This window comes from Zonotrichia albicollis, chromosome 27 (assembly GCF_047830755.1).
Source record: "Zonotrichia albicollis isolate bZonAlb1 chromosome 27, bZonAlb1.hap1, whole genome shotgun sequence".
NCBI classification, from domain to species: Eukaryota; Metazoa; Chordata; class Aves; order Passeriformes; family Passerellidae; genus Zonotrichia; species Zonotrichia albicollis.
The window spans coordinates 1,697,694-1,716,009 of NC_133845.1; the positions used below are offsets into that span (position 1 = coordinate 1,697,694).

General features: G+C 47.7%; 1 protein-coding gene and 1 long non-coding RNA gene across 2 annotated transcripts in view; both read right to left on the reverse strand.

Moving 5' to 3' along the window:
* Nucleotides 1-244: 244 nt before the first annotated feature.
* Nucleotides 245-18,316, reverse strand: part of SIK2 (salt inducible kinase 2) — a 35,725-nt gene continuing 17,653 nt past the window's right edge. The window contains 12 exon segments of the mRNA XM_074527867.1: nucleotides 245-1,272; nucleotides 1,275-1,627; nucleotides 2,290-2,381; nucleotides 3,450-3,584; nucleotides 4,042-4,202; nucleotides 4,991-5,275; nucleotides 5,803-6,031; nucleotides 9,063-9,227; nucleotides 10,980-11,132; nucleotides 12,162-12,382; nucleotides 12,610-12,733; nucleotides 14,398-14,522. Coding sequence (XP_074383968.1) covers nucleotides 1,112-1,272; nucleotides 1,275-1,627; nucleotides 2,290-2,381; nucleotides 3,450-3,584; nucleotides 4,042-4,202; nucleotides 4,991-5,275; nucleotides 5,803-6,031; nucleotides 9,063-9,227; nucleotides 10,980-11,132; nucleotides 12,162-12,382; nucleotides 12,610-12,733; nucleotides 14,398-14,522 — 2,204 coding nt within the window. The 3' untranslated portion in view covers nucleotides 245-1,111.
* On the reverse strand, nucleotides 6,604-7,520 carry LOC141725219 (uncharacterized). Its single transcript, XR_012577075.1, has 2 exons — nucleotides 6,737-7,520; nucleotides 6,604-6,659 (listed from the first exon to the last, which is right to left on the reverse strand). It is a non-coding gene; the product is annotated as an uncharacterized LOC141725219 (long non-coding RNA).

The following is an 18,316-nucleotide window of genomic DNA, read 5'->3' on the forward strand; positions in this document are numbered from 1 at the left end:
CTTCAGAAAAAAGCATATAGGCTGATAAAGAACTGAAAAAGGCACAGCACTATCACTTCACAGGGGTGTTTTTTTTTTACTTTTTATAAGCTCATTGTTTGTTTTTTTTTTTTTATCCTTAAAGTTCTAAAACCCTAAATAACTGTCCAAATATACAAAGCTCAAGAAACCACCAGCAACACATACTGCAAATTCAAAACACAGTTTTGTTTGCTTGTTTGTTTTTAAAATGCAACCCAGGGACAGGTGGATCCTTTCCAGCGAGCAGAATTCCTCCTGAATGAGGGGGTGATTTTAAAAGCCACCCAGGTGGATTTTATTTTTTTTTTTTTAATGCCATTTCCTGCAGGTCTTGCTCTCTTTCATGGCTCTCTTACCTTCTGTGTCTGCTGGATCCTCCACAATTCCAATGCCCACCCAGAGGTCTCTCCACACAGTCCCAGGCTCCTTGTGACAAAGTCAGGTCCAGATTCCTTCAGCAGACAGTGGAGAGCTCCTTGGCAGGTTTGGGAAATCCCGTTTGGGTGCCAGCAGGAGGAAGGGGAGGCTGCCTGGGACGCTCAGGGCTGCCCACAGAGCAATTCCAGAGCAGGAGCTCAACCCAAGTGCAGCTTCCCCTGGATTCCACCTCGTGCTCCTGTTCTCCGGAGCATTTCAGCTGCCATCAGCGCAGACCCGAATCTACCCTGAATTTCAGTGAAAAACTATTGCTTTTATTGCCAAGAAGTACGAGAAGCGTGCACTCACTCTCCTCTCTGAGTGGATGGTGGATGGATGCTGCCAAACTCCCCGGATGTTTTCAGAAGGGGCTTTTTCCTTCCTCTGAAATTCTCCTTTTTTGCCTCCTTCCGCACAGGCTTGGTGGGATGAAGCTGCTGTTGAACTCCCTGTTCTCCAGCCCCAGCCACTGGGGCCAAACACCTCCTGCTTTTTTATTTTCCTTCCAGCCAGGTGGATTTTCAGTTCCCCTGTCAATCTGAGAGTCGAAAAACTTTGACGTGGGTGGGGTAGGAACAGGGTGAAGAAAAAAAAAAAAAAAAAAAAAACCAACCAAAAACCAACCAAAAAATTCACATGCTTCTCCTTTTGTCCTTCCAGCGTGCCCTGGCTGCTAATTGACCAGGACATACCCACCGTGCTGGGGATCCACAGCCTCCATCATCTCACAATCAAAGAGTCCGGGCAGCTCCGGCAGGGAGTCGTAGCTGGGCTGGGGCTCTGCAGAGCTGCTCTGGCTCTCGGGCGCTGCCCCGGGGCTCTGGGGGGCGGAGGGACGGCGGGCAGCTCACAAGTCTGGTAGGGGAACGGGAGGGGCTGCGCCGGCTGTGCCTGCCCCGGCGACGGGCCGGGCTCCAGCTGCACCTTGGGGAACGGCCTGAGGAAGGGCTCGAAGGGCAGCTGGCCCGAGGAGGGCTCCAGCACGGGGCTCAGGGGCTGCTGCAGGCTGAACTGGGCTGGCTGCTGCTGCTGCGGCTGCTGCTGGGGCTGCTGCTGGGGCTGCAGCTCCTCCGGGCACGGCAGGGGCAGCGTGCTGGCCCGGGGGTACGAGCTCTCTGCTATCTGCATCTGGTTAAAGTAGGCCTGCAGCTGGGACTGCTTCTGCAGGAACAGCCTCTTCTGGTGCAGCCTGCAGCGGGACACAAAAAATGGTTATTCTGGCCATTTGGGCCACAAACACAGCCCAAATCCCCGGGCAACCCTGCTCACTGACCGCTGCAGCACAGCAAAGCTATCACCTGCCAGTGTCATCAAACATCTCCTCACCTGCCAGTGTTATCAAACATCTCCTCTGATAGCTCTATCACACATCTCCTCTGATAACTCCTAACCCCATGCATTGTTTAATTCACTTTGTTAAGAACGAGATGCATTTTTTGTGCTTGTCTTTTAAAGCCTGAAGATCACACAGAGAAATCTGTAAATATATGCTCTTGCTTGTAGAAGAAGTTTTGAAGTGAAACTTCCCTTTTTCAGATTATTTCTTAATGGACAAAGAGAGTTCCAGTTCTTTTGTTACTCTTGAGAGTAATTTTTGTGCCGAATTTGGGGGATTCTCACCTGTGCTCCTGCTGTATTTTAAAGCCTGCTGTTCGCTGCTCTGGGGAATCTGGGAGCTGAAGATCAGGCAGGGAAATTTGTAAACATATGGCAGAACTTGTTCTTGCTTTTAAAAGAAGTTTTGAAGTGAAACTTTGCTTTTTTTAGATTATTTCTTAATGGAGAAAGAGAGTTCCAGTTCTTTTGTTACTCTTGAGAGTAATTTTTGTGCAGAATTTGGGGGATTCTCACCTGTGCTCCTGGAGCTGCTGCTCCAGACTCCGGGGCAGCTCCTTGCAGTAGAGCTGGCAGGTGTTGGGAGCTTTGGAGAGCAGAGTGGGCTTCTGCAGGGAAAGCAGAGCTGCTCTAAATGGCTGTTGATCTCATGAATGAGTCCAGAAACATTTCCTACCCCTCTAACTGCCCAGCTGTCCACAGAGCCACTCTCTAAACCCACTGGCTTCTAACCCTTAGGCAATATTTTTGCAGGACAGATTATGCCATAAAAATCCATGGGAAGCTTCTTCCCAAGTGGAAGAATCTGCAAGCTGGAAAACTGGGGAAAAAAACCCCAGTTTTTATGAACTAAAGGTATATCAAAATGGGTTTGAAATAAAGGGGGTGTGGAAGAGGAAGGCCCAGGGGGTTAAGAAGTGGCTCCTTGGGTGCTGATGCAGAACCCTAAAATCTCCTCTTTGGGCCCCTTCTGCCAAGCTGCAGGGTCTGCTCTGACCCTTGGGCCTGTCTGCAAGCAGAGGGTGTTGTTCCATCAAAAGGGGATCACCTTCAGCAGCCACACCATTGTTTCCCAGTTGTTCAGTAACTGAGGGATCCCAAAGTTTGCTTTCATTTCAGTCTCACTTATAGTTTCTGTATTCTCCAAATCTTTTGCCAGACAATCATATTGATAAGGCTTTCCTGTTTCATCTTCCCCAACTGGGCAGAGCAGGTCGGGGCAGAGGAGGGTGGGGCAGGGCAGGGTGGCATCCACAGGGCAGGGTGGCATTCCCAGGGCAGGGTGGCATCCACAGGGCAGGGTGGCATTCCCAGGGCAGGGTGGCATTCCCAGGGCAGGGTGGCATCCACAGGGCAGGGTGGCATTCCCAGGGCAGGGTGGCATTCACAGGGCAGTGTGGCATTCCCAGGGCAGGGTGGCATTCCCAGGGCAGTGTGGCATCCACAGGGCAGGGTGGCATTCCCAGGGCAGGGTGGCATCCACAGGGCAGGGTGGCATTCCCAGGGCAGTGTGGCATTCACAGGGCAGTGTGGCATTCCCAGGGCAGAGTGGCATTCCCAGGGCAGGGTGGCATTCCCAGGGCAGGGTGGCATTCACAGGGAGGGCAGGGTGGCATCCACAGGGCAGGGTGGCATTCCCAGGGCAGGGTGGCATTCCCAGGGCAGCACAGGGGTACCTGCAGCCGGTGTTTCAGGTACTGGGTCTCCAGGCTCTGCCTCCTTGACAGCACTGGGGGCTGTGCACCACTGGGGAAAGCAGCTGGAGCCTCCTGCTGCTGCTGCTGCTGCTGCTGCTGGGAGCCTTCCTCCTGCAGGGGGAAGAGGAGCAAGCTGCATGGCCACAAAAGGCTCCCTTAAGCCTGGCTTGAGGGTTTTCCCTGCCAGAGGTTCTGTTGTGTTCCTGTTCCACTGAAAACGAGTCCCCATTCAACAACTCAACATTCACTCTGCACATCAGTCTGTGTGTAACTGCAATCTGCTCCCTGCCGTTGGGCCTCCACCAAGAAAAGGTGTCACTGGCCTTTCCTAAATCCCAAACACCCCTCAGACTGAAAGCAGTGATGCTGGGTTTGGGAAGCTGGCAGAGCCCCTCACTGACACCACAAGGGTGGGTAAGGGCCGCAAATTCTGCAGTCTGGGGAAGGCAGAAAGGAGAAAGGGACATTGAATCTGTCCATCAGCTCCTCCCAGATCTCACACCCACCTCATCCTCTGCTGATCTGTCCCACAGCACTGAGATGGAGCTCGAGCTCTGCTTTAATTACCTGTTGCAGGGCTGTTAATGAGGTCCTGCAGCTGGGTGGCAGCTGATGTCAGGGAAGGCTCCTCCTCTGATCCCATCTGCTCGTACAGCAGCTGCACTTTGTTCAGCTCCAGGATTCCTTTGGTGCGTGCCAGGTTCTGGAGGTGCTGCCTAAATGCTACAATTCCTGTGGAGGGAAAGGGAAAGGGAAAGGGAAAGGGAAAGGGAAAGGGAAAGGGAAAAGGGAAAAGGGAAAAGGGGAAGGGAAGGGAAGGGAAGGGAAGGGAAGGGAAGGGAAGGGAAGGGAAGGGAAGGGAAGGGAAGGGAAGGGAAGGGAAGGGAAGGGAAGGGAAGGGAAGGGAAGGAAGGGAAGGGAAGGGAAGGAAGAGAGAAGGAGGAGAGGAGAGGAGAGGAGAGGAGAGGAGAGGAGAGGAGAGGAGAGAGGAGAGGAGAGGAGAGGAGAGGAGAGGAGAGGAGAGGAGAGGAGAGGAGAGGAGAGGAGAGGAGAGGAGAGGAGAGGAGAGGAGAGGAGAGGAGAGGAGAGGAGAGGAGAGGAGAGGAGAGGAGAGGAGAGAGAGGAGAGGAGAGGAGAGGAGAGGAGAGGAGAGGAGAGGAGAAGAGAGGAGAGGAGAGGAGAAGAGAAGAGAAGAGAAGAGAAGAGAAGAGAAGAGAAGAGAAGAGAAGAGAAGAGAAGAGAAGAGAAGAGAAGAGAAGAGAAGAGAAGAGAGAGAAGAGAAGAGAAGAGAAGAGAAGAGAAGAGAAGAGAAGAGAAGAGAAGAGAAGAGAAGAGAAGAGAAGAGAAGAGGAGCAAAAACCCCTTGTCAGAACAATCTGATTTTCTGGTCAGCCCAGGAGATGAGCTGAGTGACAACCAAGCCACAGCTGAGCACGGAGGGCACTTCCTGCTGTGCCTGGGTGTCACTGCCATTACACCAGATCGTTACCCAGCTGCCTGGTGCTGCACAGAGCAGGTACCTTGCGTGAGCGAGGTGTCGGAGGCGCGGCGGCCCTCGCGGAAGCTGACCGGGGAGCGGTTGTGAGCCTCTCGTTTGTGGCAGCTCAGGGCCTGCATGGCTGGGTTGGCAGGCCGCAGCCCCAGGAACGGCGAGGTCACCGCTGCGGGCTGCTGGCTGCTCAGCACCATCTCCTTCAGGGAAGGGGTCTCGCCCAGCAATTTGAGGTCCCTCTGCACCGAGCCCATGTCGTACTCCGAGTCGATGCTGCCCAGGGAGGAGTTCTCATCCAAGGAATAGACTTTTCCTGGCACAAAAAAAACCCAAAATCCAGGATAAGAGTGAGAATCAGCACCACTGACTCCAGCTACTCCTGCCAACAGTGGCTATCTTAGAGTGAACAGCCAAAGAAATCAATTTGGACAAAGGAATTGTCAAGTGAAACTTGCAGTACAATAATGGGGATTTGCTGCTGGGTTTTTGCAGTATTTTGCAGCAGCCAGACACCCTGCAGATCTTCACTGGAAAGGGTTCAGGGCTTTTTAAATCCTGACAAAACTGCAGCCCGAAAGGCATGGTCACCTCACTGGTGCTGGAGTCCAGAGGGTTTTATTTCCCCACTGCTCTCTGCCAGCTCACCTTTAGGGATGAATGATTTGGGGACATTCAGTTGAGAAAGCAGCCAATCTTGCCACATTTCCCAGCAAATTTTGGGGTATTTTGTGTTTTTTTTTTTTCCTTTGTCTTTTCTAGTAAATAGAAACTGTCTTGTAGTCATCACTCATAACCCCACACCCCAGCCGATCAGAGGATGAGCTTTGAGCTGAGCTGTACCTGTGCCTGGCACCATCACCAGCTGGTTGGTGACCTCAGCCAGGGTGTGCCTCCTCTTGCCCCCTCGAGCTGCCTGCAGGGCAGCGAAGGCCTGGGCTGGGTCCTCCTCTGCCTCTCCTTCGGCCTCGATTCCTTCATCAATGGAGGTTTCCATCATGCTGGAGGGCAGGGACTGGCACCCCTTCCTCATCACCACGGGGGGCACGGGGTCCAGCAGGCAGCCATTCACCTGGGGGCACGGGGACAGCTTTGTTTGGGCACAGCTCTGTTTGTGCCCACCTTTGTGCCCAGCTCTGTTTGTGCCCAGCTTTGTGTCCACCTTTATTTGTGCCCAGCTTTGTTTGTGCCCACCTTTGTGCCCAGCTCTGTTTGTGCCCAGCTCTGTTTGTGCCCACCTTTGTGCCCAGCTTTGTTTGTGCCCAGCTTTGTGTCCACCTTTATTTGTGCCCAGCTCTGTTTGTGCCCACCTTTGTGCCCAGCTCTGTTTGTGCCCAGCTCTGTTTGTGCCCAGCTTTGTGTCCACCTTTATTTGTGCCCAGCTCTGTTTGTGCCCACCTTTGTGCCCAGCTCTGTTTGTGCCCAGCTCTGTTTGTGCTCAGCTTTGTTTGTGCCCAGCTCTGTTTGTGCCCAGCTCTGTCTGTGCCCAGTTTTGTGCCCACCTTTCCTTGTGCCCAGCTCTGTTTTGTGCTCACCCTTCTTTGTGCCCAGCTTTGTTTGTGCCCAGCTTTGTTTGTGCCCACCTTTGTGCCCACCCTTCTTTGTGTCCACCTTTCTTTGTGCCCATCTCTGTGCCCACCTTTCTTTGTGCCCACTTTTGTTTTGTGCCCACCTTTCTTTGTGCTCATCTCTGTGCCCACCTTTCTTTGTGCCCACTTTTGTTTTGTGTCCACCTTTCTTTGTGCCCATCTCTGTGCCCACCTTTCTTTGTGCCCACCTTTCTTTGTGCCCAGCTTTGTTTCCTGCCCAAAGCATCACCCCCACAAGCAGGAACTCCCTGGCCTGAAGGAATTGGGATCTTTAACTCTTAAGTAAGATTTGCCATGTACAATTCTTCATTTCCTATCTACATTCCCTAAAATGAAATATTCTTATTCCCACAGTTCTGTGCTCTCCAGGACTGGGTTTTTTTGGTGTTTTTTTTTTTTTTTTTGTTTTTTTTTTTAATTATTAAAAACTTTGCCAGCTTAGCCACAAGTACAAAATATTTCTGGAATGTGCAATACTGCTGCTCCCCCCTTCCTATACCTACTGTGCTCATTTATCAGGCTCAGATAAACAAGAGGAAAAAACCCCAGCCTTGCATTTCATCCTGGCAGGGCTGTGCTCAGGAATAACTCCATAAATGCACCTTTTCCCAGCACAACTCCACTTGATTTATGTTGTTCCCCTGCAAACACAGGCTGCCTGGAGAAGCTGTGCAATCTCCCTCCTTGGATTTACCCAGCCCTGAGCAGCCTCCCACAGCTTTGACTCAGCTTTAGAGGCACCTCCCCAGCCTAAACTGCTCCTGGGGTTTTAATTCTGGTTTTATTCTCCAAGACAGTTTGCCACGCACCTTAACTAATTCTTTGCCATACGAAATTATATGGGTTTTAAGGAAAAATATCATTCTATATATTAAATTATATTATTTATTATTTATTTTCAATATACTAAATTATTATTTATATATTTAAAATATTTCATTAACATTCCATTTATTATATTACTATTATATATAAAAATATAATATATTAAAATATTATATATACACATGTACTATATATATACACTTACATTATATTACATTATATATAATATAATATAATATAATATAATATAATATAATATAATATAATATAATATTATATTATATTATATTATATTATATTATATTATATTATATTATATTATATTATATTATCTTTAAAATTAATTAATTAGTTTATTTATAAATATTCCCATGTCCTGCAGCTTTTGGAGCCTCTGTCCTGTAATTACTGCTGCACAAATAGGATCGCACTGGGTCAAATATGGATGGAAAATCCATGTTTTATCCAATCCTTTACCACAAAATCTGGCACTGCTGCAGCTGATTTTATGTAAAGCCATTTTTTTGGGGAGCCATTCCTGAATTTTCCTCCAAGTTCTTGGGTCTTTTGAAAAGGAGTGTTTGGAAAAAGAGCTTTCACTGCATGGACAGCAACCCTTAACAAATGGTCTATATGGCAGGAAAATACCAAGAAACAGCTATAAGTAATTTAAACAGCAGGAAAATGATGATTCCTGCACGGGAGAACTCTGGCTCTGCTCAGTTTTGACTGAATGGATTTTACCTCTAAATTTCATTTTTTTGAACACCTTCCTTCCCATTTGGGACTTCCCCACTGAAATGCCTGGCACTGATGTGGCAGAAAGGAGGAGCAGAACCCATCCCACATTGGCTCCCTGCAGATTTTCCAGGGATCAGAGCCTGGAAATCTTTAGTGCTCAAGTCCTACAAAAATTAAGAATATTCCCAAGTGAGCCCTGACACCTCACTGCTGTCACCAGCTGCTGACCTACCCTGGCCAAAGTGCAGCTATAAAGCCAAATAAAGCTGGAAATGTTAATTTTGAAGAGCCTTTGAACTGGTTTGTGCTTTCCAGCTGCCACAGACCACACAAGGAGCCCGAGCTGAGAACCAGGGCCACACTCCTGGTGCTGGGAACAAACCAGGGAGCAATAAACCCTTCAAACTGGCAGGCAGGAAATCAAACCCCAGCTGGCACCAGGCAAGAGAAATACGCTGAACTTCAAGTTGTAACGTGGTGCAACACCAGAGAAAACAACAGAGGTTTTATGAGAGTCACATAGTTCATAAATGTAATTATTTTAAGCTATTTCCCCTCTCTAATTGCTGGAGCTCCTTTTGGACACTTCAGCTGCATCCAGGACTCCTTTGTGTAAGAAGGAATCTTCAGAGCTCTTGAAAATACATTTTAGAAGAACAAGGGAAGGAAATCCACTTTTTTTTTTTTTTGTTTTTTCCCCCTTTCCAAAAGCAGTGTGGTGAGAATGGAATGAGAGCAAAGAACAGGAGGCAGAAAAATGATGAAAAAAGACACAGCCCTGGGGAGTCACAGGGAAGGAGAATTTGGAATACCTACAGCTCTTGATGCTTAAATACTTAAATTTCAGGAAGCACTGCTGTGCTTTTACATGAAAACAATATTTTTTAGCTGGAATGATTTCTGGAAAAAAAAAAAAGAAACAAATAATAGGGTGATTTCAAGCTGTACCTTTGGTGTCTCAACCCTTTCCTCTTCCATGAAAGCTGCCTCTCCCTGGCAGCTGGAGGGAGGGAAGGAAAAGGTTTCTGCTCCTGAGGCTGAGGGGAGCCCTGGAGACTGCAGCAGCCTTGGGTTTGGGGAATGCAGGTTCACCGAGGGCACCACGGCCTGGGCCTGCAAAACACAACTGAAAAACTCAAAACTGGAACAGTCTGAGGTGGGGAGCCACGTCCAGAGTCACGGATGGAACAATGTGCAGCCCAGTGCCAAAGCAGAAGTGCAAGATTTATTTCTTGGTTCAGGATGAAGCACATTCTTAGCCTTTAAAGCTGTTAAAAAAAACAACATTACCACCCCCAAACCAGCCAGGCCAACCCCAAATGGAATTAAGCTTAGTACTTGTTGAAGCTGACTTATCCCCAGCACCACAGACAGAGTTTGGGGCTTTCTGGTGCTCTAAAATTCCTTTATTATATTGAGTTCAAACCCCCTGACTGCTACCAGGAGGCTCAGGAATGGTTTCAATGACTTTTTTTGGGAAATTTCCTAAAGATTAGGAGAACAGGGATATTTTCCCTTGGTTTTGAGCCTTTATTTCCTGGAGTGCAGTATCCACAGCACTGCCCAAAGGAAACAATCACCCTCAGCCAGGAGCTGTGGTGCCACCATGTGTGAAAACAAATTATCCTTGGGACAACTGGGAGGCTGTAACTGAAGAAAAAAGTGGGAATGTGGCTCTAAAATGCAGGAATTCAGTACAAGAGCTGTTTTATTCCTGCTTTTAATACATCTTATAACTGATCATTAATACATCTTAGAACTGATCATTTTCTCTGTGATCCCGTGACTTTCTATCATGAGAACCAAGCTTAAACCTGGGTTTAATCTTTGCCACGCTGTTCCTGGACCTGTGTTTTCATAACTGAAGCTGAGCTTCACCTCAGCAGAACCCAAACATCCCAAAGGGAATTTTGCTGCCTGTTCCAGGTCAGCCTTCCCAAGGCATCACCAGGAGAAGAGCAATGAGATCCTCGCTAAAGCCAAACCCAATATTTGCATTTTAGGCTTCGGGATGAAACTACGCCAAGCAGTGAGGGATTCTAGGTAGGAAGGGATGGATTTTGGAGGGGAATGAGGCAGAGGAAGCCAGGGGTGAGGAGGGAGCTGACCTTGGGAGTGGTTTGCTCAGTGATGGTGCTGGGCCGGCATTTTAAGCTTCAGGATGAAACCTCACCAAGCAGCAATATTTAAAATGCAGTATTTGCATTTTAGGCTTCAGGATGGAACTACAGCAAACAGTGAGGGATTCTAGATGGGAATTCTAGATGGGAAGGGAGAGATTTTGGAGGAGAATGAGGCAGAGCGGCCCATGGGTGAGGAGGGAGCTGATCTAGGCCATGGCCTGCTCGGTGACTGTGCTGGGCCGGCATTTAAAGCATTTTAAGCTCCAGGATGAAACCCCACCAAGCAGAAAGGGATTCTAGGTAGGAAAGGAGGGATTTTGGAGGGGAAAGAGGCAGAGGAGCCCAGGATTGAGGAGGGAGAGCCAGAGGAGCCCAGGGTTGAGGAGGGAGCTGATCTAGGTAGGCCATGGTCTGCTCAGCAATGGCGCCGGGCCGGCATTTAAAGCTCCAGGATGAAACCCCACCAAGCAGAAAGGGATTCTAGGTAGGAAAGGAGGGATTTTGAAGGGGAAAGAGGCAGAGGAGCCCAGGATTGAGGAGGGAGAGCCAGAGGAGCCCAGGGTTGAGGAGGGAGCTGATCTAGGCCATGGTCTGCTCAGCAATGGCGCCGGGCCGGCATTTAAAGCATTTTAAGCTCCAGGATGAAAACCCCACCAAGCAGCAAGGGATTGCAGGTGGAAAGGGAGGGATTTTGGAGGGGAATGAGGCAGAGCAGCCCCAGGGTGAGGAGGGAGGAGCTGACCTTGGCCACGGTCTGCTCGGCGATGGTGCTGGGCCGGCGCTGGCGCGCGTCCACGCGCTGCTCCACGGGGAAGCTGCTCCGGTGCGACTTCAGCCTCTCCACCAGCAGGTAATAGATGGCAGCAAAGTGGTTGTAGCTCTTGTTCTGCAGGGACTGCAAAGAAATATATAATAAAGCACAGTGTAGGAATGTGCCCCCCTGTTGATGGAGCGCCTGAAATATTCTTTGTCCGCTAAAAAGGCAAAAAAGCCCGGGAATTTCTCTCCTGAAGACACCTCATGGAACCTTTGGGGCTTCACCTCACATCTGAGGCTGAGGACAGGTGTGTACCCCCATTTGAGGTGTTTCATCCCTATTTCAGTGTGCTTTATCTCATTTGAGGTCTTTTACCCCCATTTCAGTATGTTTTACCCTCATTTCAGCGGGTTTCACCCTCATTTCAGTGTGTTGTACTCCAATTTCAGTGTTTCTCACCTCCATTTGAGGTTTTACCCCCATTTGAGGTGTTTTACCCCCATTTCAGTGTCACCCTGGCTTTTTAAGATTTTCTAAGCCTTCTGATGTCGACATTCTTGTAGTGAACTTTCTCACACACTTTCTGTAAATAACTCATTGGTTTGCATTCCTTTATGGAGGAGGAGAGAGTTGATGGACTGTTGGTTTGACCAGTGTCACTGCAGAGGTGGCACTGTCACCTTCCAATCCGCTGTCACTTTTGTAAAACTCTAAATATTGGAGTCAGAGAATAAAACTTCCCTTTTTCCCTTCACCTTGAGAGCGGTGGTGTGCTTGTGTTCTTTCGTGTCCTTCAGCGACACTTCAGTGGGTTTTACCCCATTTCAGCATGTTTCACCCCCATTTCAGTGGGTTTCACCCCCATTTCAGTGGGTTTCACCCCCATTTCAGCGTGTTTCACCCCCATTTCAGCAGGTTTCACCCCCATTTCAGTGGGTTTCACCCCCATTTCAGCATGTTTCACCCCCATTTCAGTGGGTTTCACCCCCATTTCAGCGTGTTTCACCCCCATTTCAGTGGGTTTCACCCCCATTTCAGCGTGTTTCACCCCCATTTCAGCATGTTTCACCCCCATTTCAGTGGGTTTCACCCCAATTTCAGTGTTTCACCCCCAATTTCAGTGTTTCACCCCCATTTCAGCGTGTTTTACCCCCATCTGAGTTTTACCTCCACAGTTTTCTGCTGGTCGATGCCCAGGCTGTGCATCAGCCTCAGCACCTGCTCGTTGTACTCGCCCAGGGAGGGCTGGTTCTCCTCTCCTGCCGGGTACAGGATTGGCCTCTGGGCAGGAACCTCCACCAGCATCCACTTGTGCTCCTTGATCTGAGCGATGCTCAAACGTTTGGAGGGGTCCAGGACCAACATTCTCCTGATCAGGTGCTCACATTCTGTTGGAAAGGGGAAAAAAAAAAAAAAATTTAAACTTAGTGGCCTACCACCCAAGAGATGCATCACTGCTGCTAAAAACCTCTCAATACAACACTAAAAATCACATTAAAGTGGAGAAAAACCCAAATTCTTCATGGCCAGCAGCGCCATTCCCCCTGCCCACCTTGTGGTTACCCCAGAATTAATTCAAATCACACCAAAATGAGAAAAACCAGTCCACTGTTACCTTCTGACATGAAATAAGGGATCCTGAACCTCCCCTCCAGCACCCTCTGCCTCAGGATGGGCAGGGTGGGTCCATCGAAGGGCAGGGCTCCACACACCAGCACATAGAGCACCACCCCCATGCTCTGTGGGGAAAAAAAAGGGAATTTTCTGCTCAGTTCCAAGCTCCCAGCAGTGTCTCTGAGGGTGCAACTTCAGCTGAGAATTTGGGATATTTTCATTATAATTTATTTTATTATTCATTCATTATTTTTGTTTATTATTATTATATTTCATTATGTATTATTTATATTATTTAATATCATGGCAATATTTAGTACCTATTTATTATTATATTATTTATATATTCATTACTAATACTATTATTAAATTCATTATTATTAATATTATTATATTACATTATGTATTATTTATGGTATTTAATATTATGGCATGTTTTGTATCTATTTATTATTATATTGTCTATATATTCATAACTAATATTATCATATATTTATTTATTATTTATTATATTATTTGTAGTTTTATTATTTTCATTGTTATATATTTATTATATATTTATTATGGTATTTATATGTTTGTTATTTTCATTATTATATATTTATTATATATTTATTATGTTATTTATATGTTTGTTATTAGTATTATTATATTTTTATTTATTTATTATTTATTTAATTTGCTTTTAATCTCAGCCTTGCCCAAACAAATCCACCCTCAGACAGCAGCCCCTCAAAGTGAAAAACTGTAATATTTTCCATTTCAAGCCTGTGAAGAGGAGTTTCTATGAACAGTGACTTTAGGGATTGTTCAATGTGAGCAAAAGGGGAAATTCTGGGCAAGAGCTCTGCTGCAATTGCTTATTCCTGGAAGGATCCAATGAATTGGCAGTGCCAGTGGGAATGTTCTTCCAAAAAAGTCCCAGTGAGAGAACCACAGCAGCCTGACACAGCTCTGGCTCTGCCGAGGGGCAAAACGCAGGTGCTGACCTCAAAACTTTGTAAAAACGCGGAGATTTTGCAATTAAACACTGAGATTTTGCAATTAAATATAGATTTTTTTTTAAAGAAAACCCTGAACTGGGGATTGCTGCAAGCTGAGCACCTTCACAGAATCCTTAACACAGATGTGAAGGTGATTTTATTTTAAATACCAACATCGTTTCAGTTCAAGAAAAATCAAATACTCCAGAACTGCAGCTTAAGAAAAATCTATATAATCCAGATCTGCAGCTTCAGAAAACTTGAATATTCTAAATCTGCAGGTTAAGAAAAATCAAATACTCCAGATCTGCAGCTTCAGAAAAATCAAATACTCCAGAACTGCAGGTAAGAAAAATCTAATAACCCAGATCTGCAGCTTCAGAAAACTTGAATATTCCAAATCTGCAGGTTAAGAAAAATCAAATACTCCAGAACTGCAGGTAAGAAAAATCTATATAATCCAGATCTGCAGCTTCAGAAAACCTGAATATTCCAAATCTGCAGGTTAAGAAAAATCAAATACTCCAGATCTGCAGCTTAAGAAAAATCAAGGATTGCAGATCTGCAGCTTTGGAAAAAAAATCAAATATTCCAGATCTACAGGTAAGAAAAATCAAATATTCCAGAGCTGCAGATTAAGAAAAATCAAGGATTGCAGATCTGCAGCTTTGGAAAAAATCAAATATTCCAGAGCTGCAGCTTAAGAAAAATCAAATACTCCAGATCTGCAGCTTCTGAACAATGAAATATTGGTTCCAGCTTGCCGGAGGTGGACTGGAATGCACTAAAATTGAGGATGATGGTACCCAGATGTCCAGCTGGGGTCCCTCGTACTGCTGCCCTTCGAAGACCTCTGGGGCTGCGTAGGGGGGGCTCCCACACCACGTGGTCAGAGGCTCCCCGCTCTTGTAGAAATTCCCAAAGCCAAAATCTGTGGGAAAAATAAAAAAAAAAAAAAAAAAAGAAGGGAAAAGGAAAAGTCACTCCAAGCTTCCATTGCAGCACAAAGAATAATTCCAGGCACACCCCACTGTGATTCCTTCTGTGGGGACAATCCCAATGCCACACTGGGATGCTGGATGTTCTCTGTTTTTGCTGGTTTTGTGTTGTGAAATTATTGAAATGCTGCAAAACCTTCACAACCTGTAGGAGTTTTGAGCACATTTGTAAACAACCATTGTTGAAATTCAACAAACTGACAGTCCCAGCAGATAAATGAGATTATTGACTTGCCAAGAGATAATGTGAGATTTCCTGGGCTTTCCTGAGGTGCTTTCTAGCCTGGAATACAAAGCAAATTTTGGCAAGCTGTGGAGCTGGGAGGAAGGAGCTGTGCCAAGAGCAACAGGATGGGAAAGCACGGGGACTGTAGCTGGGAAGGACAGACAGACTCTAGCTGCTACTGGGGCTGTCTGCAGCCCACAAATAAAACATGCCTTTAAATGCTGCTTTTTATGGTTTTGTGCAGGATCTGTTGTGCTCTGATATTAATCAGAATTTTTATAATTCAGGGCTGAGAAGCAAAAGGAGCTCAGAGACAGAGGCTGGTGCTTCTCCCCTCGAGCTGGTGCTGCTGTGACAGGGGTGACAAACAGGGGGACACCAGGCTGGGGACACTGCTCCGAGGTGACAAACGGGACTCTGGGAGGTGACAAACAGGATTCAGGCCGTTGGTGCAGCTCTGAGTGCTCCCAGAGATGCTCTGAGGTGACAAACAGGACACTGGGAGGTGACAAACAGGACACTGGGAGGTGACAAACGGGTTGACATCAGGCTGTTGGTGCAGCTCTGAATGCTCTGAGGTGACAATTAGGGATGCTCTGAGGTGACAAACAGGGCACTGAAAGGTGACAAACAGGGCTCAGGCTGTGGATGCAGCTCTGAATGCTCCCAGGGATGCTGGGAGGTGACAAACAGGCCTCAGGATCATGGATGCAGCTCTGAATGCTCCTGTGAGGTGACAAACAGGGCTCAGGCTGTTGGTGCAGCTCTGAATGCTCTGAGGTGACAAACTCGGGCTGTGGATGGAGCTCTAAATGTTCCCAGGGATGCTGGGAGGTGACAAACAGGGCTCAGGATCATGGATACAGCTCTGAACGCTCCTGTGAGGTGACAAACAGGGCTCAGGCTGTTGGTTCAGCTCTGAATGCTCCTGTGAGGTGACAAACAGGGCACTGAAAGGTGACAAACAGGGCTCAGGCTGTTGGTGCAGCTCTGAATGCTCTGAGGTGACAAACTCAGGCTGTGGATGGAGCTCTAAATGTTCCCAGGGATGCTCTGAGGTGACAATCAGGGATGCTGGGAGGTGACAAACAGGGCTCAGGCTGTTGGTTCAGCTCTGAATGCTCCTGGGAGGTGACAAACAGGGCTCAGGCTGTTGGTTCAGCTCTGAACGCTCCTGGGAGGTGACAAACAGGGTGACATCAGGCTGTTGATCCAGCTCTCAATGCTCCCAGGCCGCTGGAATGCTGACCAGCAGATCGCAGAGCTGATAAACGCTGTGGTTATCACAGGCCCTGCCGAACCATCCCATTCACCCTGTTTGTGCTGTCTGCGCTGCTCAGAGGAGCCAGAAAACCACGGGAGATCCCTCAGAAGCAGAGAAACAGGGAGAGATTTAACAAAAAATCAGAAAAAGCCACCTTGGAGTTGGTTTGGGGCAGCAGGGCAGAGCTGGGGCTGCTCACACAGAGCTCTGGGGGACAGGACTGGGGGCTGCTTTCCCAGCAGCCCCTAATGGATCTCTACCTGCAAGACCACTCAAAAACGAAGCATTTTGGGGACAGTTTTGGTGTTTGGAGCTGGGATCGAGCACCTTGCGGTGCCCTAAGCCCCTGGTACGTGCAGACCGGACTGTCCCAGCCCTGCAGTGAACCAGGGCCAGCACCCCCGCTAGCCTGCAGGCCGAACCCTGGCACCTGGGCACCACCAAAGGCCGCTGCCAGGCAGGCTCTGAAGGTCAGGGTGTCACTCAGAGCCCAGGGTGTCACACAGGGCCCTGACGGGCAGCGACGGTGACGCCACCGCGGCCCAGGGACGTCAGCGGGCCCGGCGGCCAAGGCCGGCTCAGATTGCAAAGCCCGGCAGGAGCCAGGGCTGGAACAGCACCAGGGCTGGAACAGCACAGCACAGCCCTGCTGCCCTCCCTCCTCATCCTCCCGCAGCTCTGCAAAGCCTTCAGCTGCCACAGCACAGGGGGGACAACAGAACCCACCCCAAATCCCCCCATCTCGCTGGGTAATCCCCAGCATGGCTCCCCTCTTCCCTATTTTAGCTATTTCCCTTCTTTCCCCTTTTCCTCCCTTTTCCCTTTCTTCCCCTCTTCCCTTTTTTCCCCTTTTCCCTTTCTTCTCCTCTTCCTTTTCCCCCTTTTCTTCACCTTTCCCCTTTTTTTCCCTTTTCCCCCTTTTCACCTTTCCCTTTCTTCCCCTCTTCCCTTTTTTCCCCTTTCCCCTTTTCTCCCCTCTTCCCTTTTCCCCCTTTTCCCTTTTCTTCCCTCTTCCCTTTTCCCCCTTTTCTTCACCTTTCCCCTTTTTTCCCCTTTTCACCTTTCCCTTTTTTCCCTCTTTTCCCCTTTTCCCTTTTTTCACCTCTACCCCTTTCCCCCTTTTCCCCTCTCCCCTTTTTTCATCTTTCTCCCCTTTTCCCCTATTCCCTTTTCCCCCTCTCCTCTTTTTTACCTCTTTCCCCTTTCTTCCTCTTCCCCTTTTCCTTTTTCCCCCCTTTTCCCCCTTTTTCCCCATTTCCCCTTTTCCCCTATCACAGCCAGACTGCTGCTGTGATTTTTTTTTATCATTATTCCCCTTTTCTCCCCACAGGATTGCCTCGGCCACGGTGACAATGCCTCAGAAGCACGGAGCCATTCCTGCTCTCCCCAGGAGCATTTTGCCACCCCGTGTAGGTGTCCTTAAATCTGATTTCTGCCCTCACTTATCTCGGATTTGTCAGGTTTTCAACATCCTCGTAGTGCAGATAAACATCAGGTTCTTATCTCAGAGCTGCAGCTCTCCCTCGGGTGCCACCCTCATAAATCTTCCTATCAGATTCACAAGTACAAGAACATTTATTTGTAAGCACAGCTAAAGAAAGCGTGACCTGCTTGGGAGCACAAGGATTTCAAATCCTAAAAAAAGTGACATTCTCTGCCTGTCCAGATTGGGATTTAAAGCCACCTCTTTGGAGAAATCGCCAAAAAGAAACATGAAGAAATCCAATGTAAGAGAAGCCTCAGGTTTATATAATTATCATCATTAGATGATGAATTTTGTGACACATAAAGGTTTTATTTCTGGCCACCAAAGAGAAACATGAAGAAATCTGAGCAGCAAAAAGCCAATGTAAGAGAAGCCTCAGGTTTATGCTATTATTATCATTAGATGATGAATTTTGTGACACATAAAGGTTTTATTTCTGGTCACCAAAAAGAAACATGAAGAAATCTGAGCAGCAAAACACCAATGTAAAAGAATCCCCAGGTTTATGTCATTAATATTTTTTAAGAGGATGAATTTTGTGACACATAATGGTTCTAACTCTGGTCACCAAAGAGAAACACGAAGAAATCTTAGCAGCAAAAAGAACAGAGCCAACGCAAGAGAAGTCCCAGGTTTATGTTATTAATATTTTTAGATGATGAATTTTGTGACACGGAAAGGTTTTATTTCCGGACCTCAGGAGCAAGGACACAGCCTGGAGGTGCTGCTGGCCCCTCAGAGCAGGAGAAGG